Source organism: Seriola lalandi, unplaced genomic scaffold, assembly GCF_002814215.2.
Source record: "Seriola lalandi dorsalis isolate HSWRI2012SDOR001 ecotype SW California unplaced genomic scaffold, Sedor1 jcf7180002054864, whole genome shotgun sequence".
In the NCBI taxonomy this organism is placed as follows: domain Eukaryota; kingdom Metazoa; phylum Chordata; class Actinopteri; order Carangiformes; family Carangidae; genus Seriola; species Seriola lalandi.
In genome coordinates this window covers 2,267,362-2,281,840 of record NW_019525417.1, presented here as the reverse complement: position 1 = coordinate 2,281,840, position 14,479 = coordinate 2,267,362, and the positions used below count along the sequence as shown (strand labels likewise).

Sequence of the window (14,479 nt, the reverse complement as noted above, 5' to 3'; positions counted from 1 at the left end):
CTACTTACCCCTGACAGTCTTACCAAAATAGTCTAGGATATAAAAGCTCTGCCTATTGGAGGTGCAAGAGCTATATATACACATTTATACCTATGGAGAGGGAAAGAGTTGGTAAATTGTGTATCTTGGTGCAAGCCCAAGGTAATGTCCATACTGCCTGTTCAGTGTCTGTCCCTAACATTCACAGTGACATGAAGTGTTTACATGTTGCCATGACTATCCTGACTTGTCAGACTGGGAAAATGCCATTCAGACTTGGGTCCACACAGTCCATAATGCATTAGTAATCATATTTATGAAAAGTGTGGGTCTGAATCCAGAAAAAAAAAAATTAAGGAAATATTGATGCCAGACATCAACAAACTGTTCATAACTTTTAATTTGGACAACAAGGATTAAATCAATGTTAAAATGACATCAAATCCAAGGCCTGGCTGGTCAAACCAACCAACTAGTAAGAGTCGAGGAATGAGACGGAGGGAAATGGGGCAAAAAAGAAAAGTCAAGCTATCAACTCAAGTCACCCTCAATATAAGGATTCACAGATGCGGGAGACCAAAAGTTACAAAAACATATTTCTTCTAAAATAAAAAAAGGCCTTTGCCGTGAAAATGATGTGTAGAATCTATGTACATCATTCTCGGTTCATGTATGCATACAAAAAAATCCACATCACAAGATGCTTGTGTTCAAGTATATTCACCATCTTCATCTCCATTATTTAGCATTCTCATCTTTTCCACATTTTTTTGAAATAAAATGTCCTTCAAAATAAAAACAAAGTTCAGAAAACCACATTTTATGTCCTACCAATACATATATACTGTATAAATACATACATAAATATATTTTACATACAACAGCCATAAATTTGAAAAGGGGATATACAGAGCAAAGGGTAGGGGGTGGTAGTGTGTGTGTTTTAGCTTGTGTTGAAAAATGGTATGTCCCTCTATGATCTTGTCGGTCAGATACGCAGCTGTTGTGCAGGTGTGTGCCTGTCCATGTACACACACACATACACAGTAGATTTAGCCACTTCAGTTGGCCCAGTAGGGGGAGCTGCCGTAGCTCGACTTGTTGACTTGGCTCTTCTGCTGCAGGCTGCTGGACTGGCCGCGCTGGCTCGGACCACCCTGAACATGGAGAGAAAAACAAACACACAGGTAAACATCTGAGAAACACTCACATGTAAAACCTGTGCAACTGCTGAAAGATAATGGCGAGTGTTACCTGTCCATCCTGAGCTAGATGATGGTGCAGCAGCTGTGAGTGTGGTTGCTGGTGAGGCAGGATGTGGAGGAATGGGGCTGGTGCATAGCCTCCAGGAGCTGCTCCAGGGTTCAGAGGGCCTGGACCCCCCAGCGCTGATGGCAGGCTGAAGGGAGGAGGGGTCCCTGCATGGAAACCCTGCTTATCAAAAGACTGCAGACAGAGGAGAAAAGACAAATTAAACTCCAAACCTTATTATTTATCAGTATAAACCCAGCGGGACTGCATGATGGATGAGGAGTGGAGGTGTGTGAAGCTCACCTGGGTCTTATTGTAAACACTTCCACTGATGTCTGGCACGCCCGAGTTACTGGACGTCACTGAGACGCCTAGCAGAACAACGGCAACAACATTAATACATTTTACGTCCACAACTTTAGAAAACCAAATTATATTAGAAACAGTGAATCTTGTTTTCTTTTACCTTTTCCAGGCCCAGTAGCAGCAGATTTGGCTTGTGCCTGTGAGGAGGAGTTGTAGCCTTTACTGTAGTCCACTCCTGCTGGCCCCGCTGTCAGCTCCTCGTACCCTGGAAAGAAAAACATCAACTTCAGAATTCAAGAGACAATCTTATGATGTCTTGTGACCCATGAGAACTCAGTACTCAGGGGTTGGACCGTGCCTACCTTAGAACTGCCCTCATTCTCATCTCAACTACATACCTGTGAAGTTTGTGACTGTATTTTGCACAGCTGTGATGCTGCACTGACAAAGTACTCAAAACCATCTGTATGGTAGGTCCTGCTCCAGTAGGTATCTCCAGGACCACGTTTTACCATGATGTCATATTGTCACACATACAAACAATATTTCCTGTGCAAGAAAATCCTGACAACAGGTACTTTGGTGGATTTTTAAGAATCCCAGAATCCATTTGACTTCCCAAACTATAAAATACAACTGGTGTGTTCACCCATGTTTGCTCACCCACCTGAGCTGAAGGTGTGCTGGCCGTAACCGCTGGGCTGCTGCTGTGTCTGCTGCTGAAAGGGGCTGGCCGAGGGGTTTCCCAGGCCAAGACCCATGCTGTGCTGCTTGGCCGAGGCTGGTCCTGGGCCCCCGGGAGGAACAAACATGGTGGGGCCATACTGGAAGGCAGCAGCACTGGGTACGCCGCCGGGCACTCCGGGGTAGTAAGGCAGGCCTGTGTAGCTGTAGCCTGGTGGCAGAAAGGCCTGCTGACTGCTGTGGTGCTGCGGCTGGCCCTGGGGCTGAGGCTGGGCCTGAGGAGGCTGTGGCTGGGCCTGGCTCTGTCCTTGGTTCTGGCCCTGGGGAGGCTGTTGGGCTGCCAGGCTTGTGGGGGGTGCCGGGGAGGTGGAGTCGTTCCTGCCAAACTTTGTGACTTCACCTGACCAACAAGGGAGGGACCATGTGTGAATAAACACTGGATTTTAGGAATTTAAGTAAGGTCAGCCAAGGGTGAAGGTGTTTTACCTGAGTAGGGGTTGTTGGCTAGGCTTCCATCTCTGCCAGAGAGAGTCGCTGTGGGGCCAGGGAATGTGATTCCATAGTAATCCTGCAAAGAGGGCTACACAGACAGGAAAGGATCAGCATTAAGATCCAAACAACCAGACAACCTTAAAACGCAAAAAAAAGAAAAACTCAAAAAAACTGCAAAAATGAAAACACAGCTACTGGGATTTCAAGTTAAGAGTTGTCCCAAAAGCGTGATAATGACACTCACCATTGGCAGTCTGGACTGGAGCATATGGAGGTCCTCGTAGCCATAGATCTGCTGTGGGACACAAAGGACAGGCTGTGTTGGAAAACAAATGTATATACTCCCTCAATACTCTTTCCAAGAACAAACATTGCATCTTGATAAATGCTTCACTTTTCTGTGAATGTTCAACTGATGATCATGAGCGTGTCTAATCACAGACAAGTAAGTTTAGTTTAAGGACAGAATACTCCCATCACAGCTGAACTGAAAGGATAGATCGATGAAACTGGCAAGTACACTAAGAGCTAAATTACAATGATACTAGATCCTGAAGGGCTACTTACTGGGTATGCTGGCAGCAACCCCCCTGGGCCCATGATATACTGGTTGGGCAGTAAAGGAGGCACTCCCTGGGACAGGTTAGGTGGAGCTTTACCTGTAAATACAATGACAACAACCATTATTCTCATGTGAGGGAACAGCTACAGTCTAGGGCCACTTAACATTCCTCCTGATTACAAGTATTTAGAACTGCGGAGGTGTGTGGGTGTACCGGTGGAGGAAGAGAGCAGGGGTGTGGTCCTTGGTGCAGAGAGGTTGGACGTGGCAGTAGCTCCATTGGAGCCAAGTCCCAGCACTGTGCTGCTGGCGGCGGTGGCAGCAGAGTGAAGTACGCTGGTTCCGGCTATACCGCCGACTGTGCTGCTCATGTGGCTGCCCATGTTGGGCATGTTGGCCAGGTGGCTGATGCTGCTGCTACTGTTGCTGCTGTTGTGGGTCGAGTGGAGCGCTGAGGCTGAGACCTGTGATGACGTGTAGGAGCCAGAGGAGGGAGCCAGAGAGCTCACACTGCTGCCGTCAACACTGGTGTACTGAGGACAGAAGGAAAGGGGAGAGATTAGTTGAATTTTTGTCCCACATTATATTTGTAGACCTGTCCATTACCAGGGGTCCCCTTCATATTTTCATAGCAGTGATAATGATTTGACTGTCGCATTTTATACTGACATCCTCTGATGAAATATTTGAAAGTACAAGTGGAATTCAAGTAGTAAAAAGATTTTTTTGAATCATCTCATTCTTTCTAAAGATGCATCACATCTTAATTGCTCCATGGTGATCAGGCAACTGGCTGGCAGTTGTTATATTAGAGGTTTTTCTGAAGTGGTGCTGAGCACTTGCAGTCATTTAAACAGCACTAAGTAAACATCCTGTGTTGAAGACCCTGAACAATCAGTGACTCTTTGGCTGTGACTCTAATTTCACTTGGCAATCAGTGTCTTGTATTAACATGTGATGGAATATTAACAATGCTGAAACCAGCTTTATGTGTTATGTTATTTAACACAGTCAGCTGTTTGCTTGCATATCATTACAGAGCTACCATAGAGAACGTTTCAGTCAAAGTGTTTGTGCCAGATAGTTACTTACAGTGAGAGAGCTGGAGCCCAGACCTGAAACTGAGGAATGACTGCTGACGTGGCTACAGAGTGAAGGCAGAGAGGAGAGAGTGATTATCAGCAAGTGTACAAGTAGAAATCACAACTTTACAGCATTTAAGTTTGCATAACACCAACTCTCTCTCCCTCAATTACTACACAAGAGAACTCATTTTGCAGTGTCCAGAGGCAGAATTTAATAACACTGAGAAATTCTTACACATTCAGAAGTAACAGTGGGTGACAGTAACTGGCACCCACGAGTCTGCATTCTTTTGGGAGTTCAGAGTGGGCAAATAGTCTATTAGGTGGTAAATCCAATTTTCCTTTTTGCCTATCAAGGCTGTTCAAAGGGTGCAACTCACTGCCAGACCACAGCAGGGAGAGGGGGTCACAAAGTTAATACGTTAAGATGTATTAAGTAAGTCTGTGTGTGTGTGTGTGTGTGTGTGTGTGTGTGTGTGTGTGTGTGTGTGTGTGTGTGTGTGTGTGTGTCACCTGTTGAGTGAGTTGAGCTGGCTCGCTGAGGGCAGGTCCTGTGCCAGGTTGGAGAGAGTGGCCGAGCTGTGTGTAGGCAGGGTGGAGGGTAAGTGGGAGGAGGGTGCTGGGGGACCGTTGGTGCTGATGTTCAGAGATGGCGACTCTGGCTTTGGTGTGGAGGACGCTGATGAAGCTGAGAGGGAGGGAGATATGTCTTGTAACTGACTCAAAGTAGCATAGCCTAAAAGACTTGATTTTACAGTACAACAGAAAGTATGCATAGAACAAATAAATCAGTCATAGGTAACTTACTGTCTAAAGCAGCAGAGGTCCTTACACCATTCAGACCATTCTGGTGATAAGAAAATACAGCAAAAAAGTGTTTGCATACAGTGATAACTACACAGTACAAACAAGACAAGAGTTGAATTCAGCTTAGGCTTCAACTACTTTACATTCACCACATAAAAGTGAAGATCAAACAGAAGTCACCCCTCCCCCCGAAATGAACCCAGAAAGGCAGGATAAACCATCTCTGTTCACTATTTCACTATTTCTACTCACCATGACTGGCCCTGTGGCCTCTTTGCTCTGGGAAAAGGCCAGTCGTGAATGAGGGGGCATGGTCCCATCATAACTTCCACCCACTGTGGAGAAGGGGGAGGAGGTGGGTACAGAGGAGGTGGTGGTGGAAGTTGTCGAAGAGGAGGAAGGAGGATTGGTGGAGCTGGCAGTCCCTATTGAGGAGGGGGTGAGGCTGGACAACGCCACCGAAGAGGAGTGATATACTGGCTCTGATGAAGAGAGGGGCAGGGGCAGGGCAACAGATAGAGGGCTGCCCAGCGACTCACTGCAAGATCACAGCACAGAGAGATGAACAAGTTAGCCCAGATGAGTAATTCAAGAGAAAAATTTGGTTCATTAAGAAATAATTGATGCTGTGAATAAAGCACGATTTTGTTAACATGACTCACTTAAATATTCTTGTTTAGAAAACGCTGTGTAGAGGCTCTTTGATTATTTGTCTCTTTATTTAATCTGTAGTGTTTTAGACTTAAACTCAAAATAACATATTCTGTAGAGATGTAACTAGTCAGTCAGCAGTGACAGTAGTACCTGAGCGGCTTGGAGTACAGGCTCGTCTGGCTCTGTGTCCCTGGTCCTGGTGCAGGTGCTGCTGGGGCGGGGGCTGGAGTGGACTCCCTGGAAGCTGAACTCACACAATTGTCCACAACTCCAAAATCTGGCAATGCCGACTCCGAGCCAAAGTCTAGAGCTCCAAACTGGAGGTTTAGACCAGGTACGTCAGCTGAGCCTGGCATCTCTACCGCCGTGGAGGGGATCTGCCAGGTTTCAGAACCATGACATTAAGTTCATATAATTACTGGCATTGCATCATTTGCTGAAATATGTGCATTTTTGCCTCAAAAATCAGGATATAGGCTCTCAGATCTATACAGGATGATGGCTTTTAGAAACACTGCAGCTATAAATTAAAACCCTTGCAATAAATTCACAAGCAGCCATTTGTGCTTCAAAGTGGAACAGCCACCTTCTGCTCACCACCATCCCCTCCTACCTTCGATGTGGGAGGTATCCTTCGTTTCTGGCCTTTGAGTTGTGCCCGTTGCTGCTGTGGTGTACTGCCGCCCTGAGGGTCCAGCCCTGCGCTGGGGGCAGGAGGTTTAACACCAGCAACAGTCATCACTGGGCCTGCCTGTGCTGGTGTGCTGGTGTGCTGGGGAGCAGGCGAGGCTGAAGCAGGGGGTGATTGCTGTTGCGATGGAGGACTGGGTTGACGTGCCAGAGGCAAGGAGGGGCCGGTGTGCCTCTGAACCAGCTGGCTCAGCACAAGAGAGGGCTCTGGTTGCAGGCCAAACTCACCTATAGACACACAACAAAACACACGCAGAGGACAAGGATTTAAAAGCACGAATTTATAAACATGTATAAGAACACATAATAAAAATAGATATGAGTGCGTTTTTTTTTTTTTTACTTGTACACATGCTACAGAGCAACCGTTCCAATCTGAACACTTACGGCTGAACTGTGAAGACAGCGAGGTGGTGTTGGATTCTGAAGCCTTCATGTCCCAGCTAGAGGAGGAGGGCGGAGGTACAGGTGCTCCCAGGCCTGGCAGTCGGCCAATGGAGGTGTTGCTTCCCTGGGTGCTGGCAGGAGGCACGGCCTGGGATGACGGTAGCGGACCCAATCCAGGACCCTTCAGCTGTTCTAGTATCTGAGCTCCGGCACTGGGCTGAGGCCTCTTGGCCTGGCCCAAGTCGCCAAAACCAGCTCCCAGAACTGATGACTGCCACAGGTAATAAGAAAGTGTTATAATCAAAGTCTATCCATGTGTCTATTTACACGGGATAGTTCAAGAAATGTGTATGAAAAAAAAAGATCAGTGCCAGGTATCAAAAATGACTATTTTTACCAGAGCAGCATGTGCGTAGCTTGTGCTACCAGGGGTGTTGCGGCTGGGGGGCGGCTGCTGTTGCTGCTGCGGTGGCTGATGGTGGTGGTGGTGGGAGTTGGTGAAGACCAGACTCTGAGAGGAAGAAGAGGAGGGTGGTTCTCTTCCTCCAACAACAGGCTTCTGCAGCAAAGAGGCGAGGTCCAGACTAACACAAGAACAGTCGGTAAAAAGTTGATTAGAAAATGCTTCCAGGACACTAAGTCAAAAGTTGCCAATGTAATGTGTAAACAGGTACAGCTAAATCCTGAATTGCATCGATTTTCCATTTCCATTAAAACTTTAGTTTTAAAATGGTACCATCCAAAACTAAAGTTACTTTTCCCGCACTGAAAGACTTTTTGAATGAAGGGTAGAGAAAAGACAAAGCATTTTCTTGTGAAAACTGTTGGAAACTGCTGTGTAATCAAGTTAGGCTGCAACAAGGAAACGGGTGATGTGTATAATATTAAAAACAAGGCAGTTACCTTTGCCCAGGTGTTATGTGGTTCTCAGCAGCAGGTGCACATGAGGAGGTGAACACTTTGGTCTCAGAGAGCTGCAGAGAAGAGAAAAGGGACAGAATTGTTACATAAAAACATTTTGTTGCGACAAACAACCTTCTTCAACAGAGTGCTAGCCTTTATGTCAACTCACACTAACATCCTCACTCCAGTCCTCAGCTGCCCAGTCTTCCAAGGTACTCCTCCAGGCAACTAGAAGACAACCAATGATGAGTCACAAGTTCAAATATAGGTGGAATATGTAGGTAAATAAGATACAGGATGCCTGGAGCTTATGTACATTTACATTAAACATCACATAACAGAGCTGCTCAGTGCTCTATGCAAGTCAAGAGCTCACCTGTCCCATCTGTACTGTTGTTGGCCACCGTGTCCCACACCTCAGTTTGTGTGGTCCCTGTACCAGCCTCTGAGGTATAGTCCGCAGGATTGAAAGTCCTGGTGAAGATTCATTGATATGGATATTGTTATATGGAAAGTGGGTGAAATTAGATTGGGCATATCTTTTATAAATAGTGTCTGCTTTTACACAAGGCTGTGGAAAATCTCTTTCCAAAGTTAGTTGCAAAAGAATTGCACCACTCACTCAGTGGCCAAATCCAAAAAAAGAAACAATTTCATTTTTCTTTTCTTGGCATGAAAAATTCTCTGGTGCTAATTAATTTACACCTAAAATTATGTGCAAACCCCTGTGACTGTGTGCGTGTGTTTTGTTGTTGCCGTACCCCATGCCCTGGGCTGAGAACCGGCTCCCTGCTGGTGCCCTGCCTCTGCCTCGACCTCCTGATCCTGCACAACATTCACACTAAAGTCAACAACATATTCTTAACTGTTTGGTTTTCTGACTGTTTTAGCGAGCATCTGCTCACCTCGGCCACCTTTGACCCTCCGACCTCGGTCTGAACCTCTGTCCACTGGTGTCACCTCCACACCATTCTCCTCTGGACGTGCTGTGTGTGTTGACACAAATTAAATTAGAAACTACTTTAGCAACAGTACGATGTTATCAAACATGGTATTAAGGATTTGGTGAAGGAGCACAGGACTCTACACTAGATATGAATTAATGTGAAGTTTATACTCCATACCCTGTCGGCTGCGACTGGCCCCTTTGCCCTTGCGGTTGGTAGCCACGCGGCCCTTGCTTGCCTCCCTCTCGCCTTTCTTCTCCCTGTTCTCCTTGTTCTCCTTGCTTTCTGAGAGACCCTCCTTCACCAGTGGTTTCTTCTTCCCCACTGTCTCCCATGAGGTCTAAGCACAGAACAGGAATGACAGCACAAAAAACAGAATTAAAGCAAGTAAATACAACAATGGCAAACAAGGTCCTGTGTTATTGAAATAGGAGCACAAACTATATAGTTCATGTCTTTCTCACTGTGCTTGCTTTAAAATGCTTTACTTAAAATTGGTAGCCAGCAGAAAAACAGGACATCAACAGTGGCAATGTGCTTCAGTGAGCAAAGCAGACAGAGTTGTTTTAATGTTTAAAAAAACATTTATTTGACTCTATTTCAGTGGCATTTCACAGCTGTACCATGTGGAAGTAGCCTCTGGCATTCTGCTTAGTAACTAACTTAGTACCTGATTCTTTTCGTTTCTGCAGTTAAGATCTTCAAGAGTACAGAAGAAGCAGATGTCATCAGAGGGTTTCAGTATATACCATGACAGGAGAGACATCCGCGTAAAGGAGAAAACCAGCTATTTGCTATTTTTTTTGGATTTCCACAAAACCATAAACCAAAACAACAATGTGCGTAGCAGTCTGGCTGGCTGTCCTGCCCTGCCCTACTGCCTCTCCTCGCCATCTGTGCCAGCTGGTATTCTTCAGAAATGTCGGGTCACTCACTCGGACTCGAAGCACACAGGCAGAACAACACCCAAGTGTTTGCCAGATATTTGGTAGCCTGTTTGACTTAACACTCTGAGCAGAGGAGGGAAAAATGAAGCACAATAGTGTTCCTTCATGCTAAAAGTGCCTGATGTATGTTAGAAAGAGCAAACTGAACTACAGTCACTGTGGCAAAGGACAGAGACGGATTTTACTGAATGTTATTAAGTACAAGATGTTTTATTTTTTTATAATTTCCAACCACATATACAGAACAACCTTATGGCTTTCATGAAATTTGTTCCTCTTTTGAGTGTGTTATAAAACTGAGTTTGTTATAAAAGCCAGAATGCTTTATTTTTTCTTAACTAAGAAAAAGAGTCAAAGATATCTAAAATATCTTACCTTAGTTTTTCCCCTTTCGCCCTTGTGTTAAACATAAACCCATGGCCTGATGAGTTTTAGATGCGCTTTTCAGTTATCTGTTTTACACAGATCTGACAGACATTTACTGCACAGTGGCTTGAATTTCATGTTAGATGCAATTTAAAAGCAAAACTACAGTGATTGTGTAATGGACTCTAAGAACTGCCAAACGCTGATGACTACACAGCAGTACTCCACCTGAACACATCGTGTTTGGATACTGGGGGAGGACATGCAGTGCTCACTTCACAGCCTGTGCGAACATGTTTGTTAAATCTATAGTGGTTTAAAAAAAATTGCATGATGAGATTCTAGATTAATATAGCACCTTTCCACAAATTTAATAAAAGTGCTTTAGGGTTTAGTCATTTTCTGTATGATCAATCAAAGATAAATAAAATTAAGAAAAGAATAGATAACAATTCTGGCCCATCCCTCAAATCCTACAGAGATGTGCCAAAACTGATATTTTGAACAGTGTCAAAAGCTAAACTGTTTGTAGGCCCTACACAACCTCACAGGTGTTTTCAATTATTCTGGCTGAATAGACCCATGCTTGAATATGGGCGGTGCTATAGTAAGAATTTTAGTGAGGTCACTAGATTCCATGAATGACTAATACTAATGTTAAAGAAATAAGCCGTCCCGCCCTGACAGGTTCATCAACAATCGACTCTCCCTACAACTGGTCTGTTGGGCTCATGACAATAGACAGGACACGCCTTGAAAGCCCCAAAAGCAGCATAAACAACATAATCCACTGATGTCATGCAGCAGTGATTACTGCCCAGTGTCTGTCTGTAAATTTGTCACTGGCACTCTACACACTATTTTTTCCCCACAGTAGACATTTTGACTGGTGGCCACACTGGTGTTACTAATAATGGCTGTAACAATGGCTCCATTCACTTTGGGTGCCCCAGTAAGCCATGACGGTGAGCCAGCACGCACAATGCCAGGACCCCGACACGAGCTGAGACAAATGGAATTCAGTTTTCATTGAAGTTATTAATTACACCTGTGCTTCTCCTGCTCACATGCCTCTGGAATTCAGAGCATGGCTGATTATATCCACTTATTTTCACAGTTCACGCTGTTGTTATTTTTGACCCCATGCTCGTAAATATAATAAAATTACATGTTTCTCTAGGTAACAATTATCGTACAGACCTGCTGCATGTTCTGCCTTGCAACCGAAATAAATCTATTCACAATATTATAAATTAGAAATGAATATAGCTGAAAGTAAATGATATCCCAGTGGTTGAAATTTTAAGTTTGAATAAAATGAGACACTGTCATTTACCATGTCCGAGGTGCTCTCCAGGAGGAAGTTGATGGCTCTGCTAACATCCTCATTGCAGTCATGGAGCGCAACCATGCACTCATCCTGGTTCTTCCCAGTCACCTCCATCAGCTGGGGAAACCAACACACACGGATTTTAGAAATGTCAAGAAGTCATTAAAGGTGCATCAATGATAAAATGCACCAGTTTTGCAGAGCATGACAGTACAAGTCACAGTGTCACTCATAGCAACAAATATGTATTTTTTTTCACATGTTAACATAGAGTACCGCAGTCATAGAAGAATGTGTCAGCTTGCCCCGACACAGCCTGATAGCCAGACAATGAGCCTTGTGTTTGACAAATGCCTAAAGTATTCCTCACCTGGTTAACTTTGTCCTCAAAGTCAGCATCATTCTTGTCATAGATCATCTGGGCAAGCCGAATCTGCTCAGCAGTAGCCTACAACACACAGACAATAAGTAATTCGTTGTTTGGTTAACAGGAGAAAAGAGGAAAGACCAAAGCATTTAAAGTTTATAAAGAATGAAATAAATTGCTAGTGCCTCCACCTGGCTCCACAAAAAGTGTGTGGGGCTGCAATCAAAACTAAAGAAACTCCTTTTTGATGCTGACCATTGCATAATGTTTGCACTGTGGGTTTTTTTGGCAAAGAGTTGTCGTGTGCCATTGTATGTAAGTCATTTTTTCATGTTCATGTTTGTGATTGTGGTGTCTCACCTGTATCTGTTTCTGTGGTTGTGATGTGTGAGTGGCAGCAGGCAGCGCTTTTTCCCGAGGGCCCCGGGCCTTGTCGCCGCCCAGCGAGCTCATCATATACAGTATATACAAAACTCTGTATGTACAAAATAGAAAAATCTGCAAAAGGATAAAAGGAACATGGAAGGATGAGTGAAATCCACCAGCAGCTCTTAAACCCACAGATTCTGTCTGACACACAGTTCATTTACAATGTTGATACAACAGAGCCTCAATACTTTCCCTTGTGTGAGTGCATAAAAGGAAGTAAGTGTTTAATACCAGAAATGTGTGCTGTGAGCGCAGCTAAGCCTTATTGCACAATTATGAATACTGGCCCTATGTAGGCTGTAAGACACACAGGTGGCCTGGTGATGCAACAGCTTTGCTGAAAATCTAGGTCAAGGCGGGAGATCGACCCAGTGTCCTCTTACAAATAGCACAGACCACAGTGTGTGTGAAGCAGAACAAACACTACACACCCTGACCCTACATTCCCTCTTGTTGCTAGTTAGTTTATAGCAACTCAGATTGCATATGCACACATTTTAAACAATAAACTACTGCAGTAAAATGCTGTATTCTTCTCTGTCTGTATTTGACAACTAAGTCCTGTACATTTGTACCTTGCTGTAAATTTTGTGTGATACTGCATAAGCGCACTCGAATAATTTTCACTATTATACATAAAAAACCTGTCGCAAACATTTGCACACACGGGGCTTTATCCACCTGCAAAAAAATTGATTGCTCAACACTTTGTAATGCGAAATACCGTGTGATTTAATTTGTACTGCAAAGTTTCACTGTGGTGTCCATTACTAGAGCATTAACTACAGATATCCCCACTGACCCATTTGTTTTATGTCAGAGAACAATAGCAATCCAGTTTACAGTGTCTGAATGACGCTGGCAAATGCACTGCTGCCATTGGCTGCTGGACGGAACAAAGCTAACTAATGCAAAAGGACGAACTGGCTTTAAATGTCAAATTCAGTGAAAATCCCAATAGCTGTTTTAATGACGGAGAACTCTACGGCAACAGCTACAGTTTATATTTAATAAATCAATTATTGAAATATCATTACAAATGTGAGTATCGACGGTCTTAGACACAAACAATAACAAAACAATGAATCTGTAACTCTGAACAACACCATTGTTCGTTATATTTTATTTGGCATACAGAAACGTCAAATCAAATTGCAGTCAAATTGCACGCGTTTACATATATTAACATCTACTTCGTTACAGAAGCTAACTAACTGACAGTTAGACGCAGTTTATTTTAGTAGGAAAGCAAGCGGAACGTTGTTTTGAACCAATGCTAACGTTAGCCCGTAGCCGTTAGGTTACTTATTTCTTGAGTCTGCATATACGACTTTTCGGTAAAGCTTAACAGGACATGTCTATCTTGCATAAACAGATCGGATTCTCGTGGCGTCATTTTCGACAACACTGACCGACTTGGTGTGGTTGGTACTAGGATCCCCTTTGTCCTCGCTAGCATGAACTGAAGTTAGCCACTAACATGCTAATGCTGACACTGTACCGAGAATAAACGATGCAGTGGGGATGAAGCTAGCTAACGATGCTATCTAAATCTGATCCAAGTTGATAGCCAACGACAGTCTAACTGCTTTGCTAAAGTCTCATAGGTTATTTATAGATCTGCACAGTTATCTAACAATAGTGGCAGTTACATCATGCTTGCCCTCGACATCTAAACAACAAGCTAACCACCTAACAACAAAGCTGTGTCAAATCTAAAGAAAAAGGCCTCGCAGCGGAGCACAATCCCATCCCGACATTGCTTGCCGGGAAACAAGACAACAGAAAAATTGCGAAAGACATCCCTCACAACCCCGTGAAAGGGCTAAAACGAAGCCAGCGACAAACTATTTCAGCGAAAACGCGCTCAAGTGTGTGGATTAAACGCACCGAAATACAGAAACTGAACTTGAAAAACGTAAGAAAATTTGTGTTTTTATTACCTGCTAACACGCTTCACTCAGCCAGCAGCAGACAAGGTGGTCACGTGACGTGCGCTGCCGCGGTGGATGCTCCGCTCTCCCCTCCGGGACGCAACTTCTCAAGACTCAACGCTCACCATCACCCTAACCTGGGGATTTGTGTGATGGGATTCACGTTGGACTTTTGTATCTAAACACTTCCTTTTCTCTGTTGTGCTTTTTGAAAATGCACACAGTAGCCTACATGACCACAGCGCAGTCTGGCCCACCAGTGCCCGATTCCTCTCTGTCCTGAGAGCTACCATATGTTTGGATATCACTAATGGCAACATCTAAATAACCAGTGACCCGTTTTAATTCAAGAGGAAACC

The 14,479-nt window shown here is 44.3% G+C and overlaps 1 protein-coding gene across 2 annotated transcripts; it reads right to left on the bottom strand.

The window, feature by feature from the left end:
- Positions 1 to 361: 361 nt before the first annotated feature.
- Positions 362 to 14,269, bottom strand: ubap2a (ubiquitin associated protein 2a). Of its 2 annotated transcripts, none has more exons than XM_023427969.2 (27): positions 14,130 to 14,269; positions 12,118 to 12,255; positions 11,761 to 11,838; positions 11,397 to 11,507; positions 8,925 to 9,087; positions 8,706 to 8,786; positions 8,562 to 8,625; positions 8,177 to 8,274; positions 7,970 to 8,028; positions 7,801 to 7,871; positions 7,295 to 7,481; positions 6,898 to 7,168; positions 6,434 to 6,738; positions 5,971 to 6,197; positions 5,419 to 5,704; positions 5,167 to 5,206; positions 4,873 to 5,047; positions 4,367 to 4,418; positions 3,489 to 3,807; positions 3,280 to 3,371; positions 2,957 to 3,007; positions 2,707 to 2,800; positions 2,204 to 2,620; positions 1,697 to 1,801; positions 1,534 to 1,601; positions 1,234 to 1,425; positions 362 to 1,136 (listed from the first exon to the last, which is right to left on the bottom strand). In XM_023427969.2, the coding sequence occupies exons 2-27, from the start codon at positions 12,211 to 12,213 to the stop codon at positions 1,041 to 1,043; spliced, it is 3,798 nt and encodes a 1,265-aa protein (XP_023283737.1). In that variant the 5' UTR covers positions 12,214 to 12,255; positions 14,130 to 14,269; the 3' UTR covers positions 362 to 1,040. The 2 variants fall into 2 exon arrangements, with proteins under 2 accessions (XP_023283737.1, XP_087035898.1); XM_087179772.1 differs by lacking the exon at positions 14,130 to 14,269 and adding an exon at positions 13,599 to 13,924.
- Positions 14,270 to 14,479: the final 210 nt, after the last annotated feature.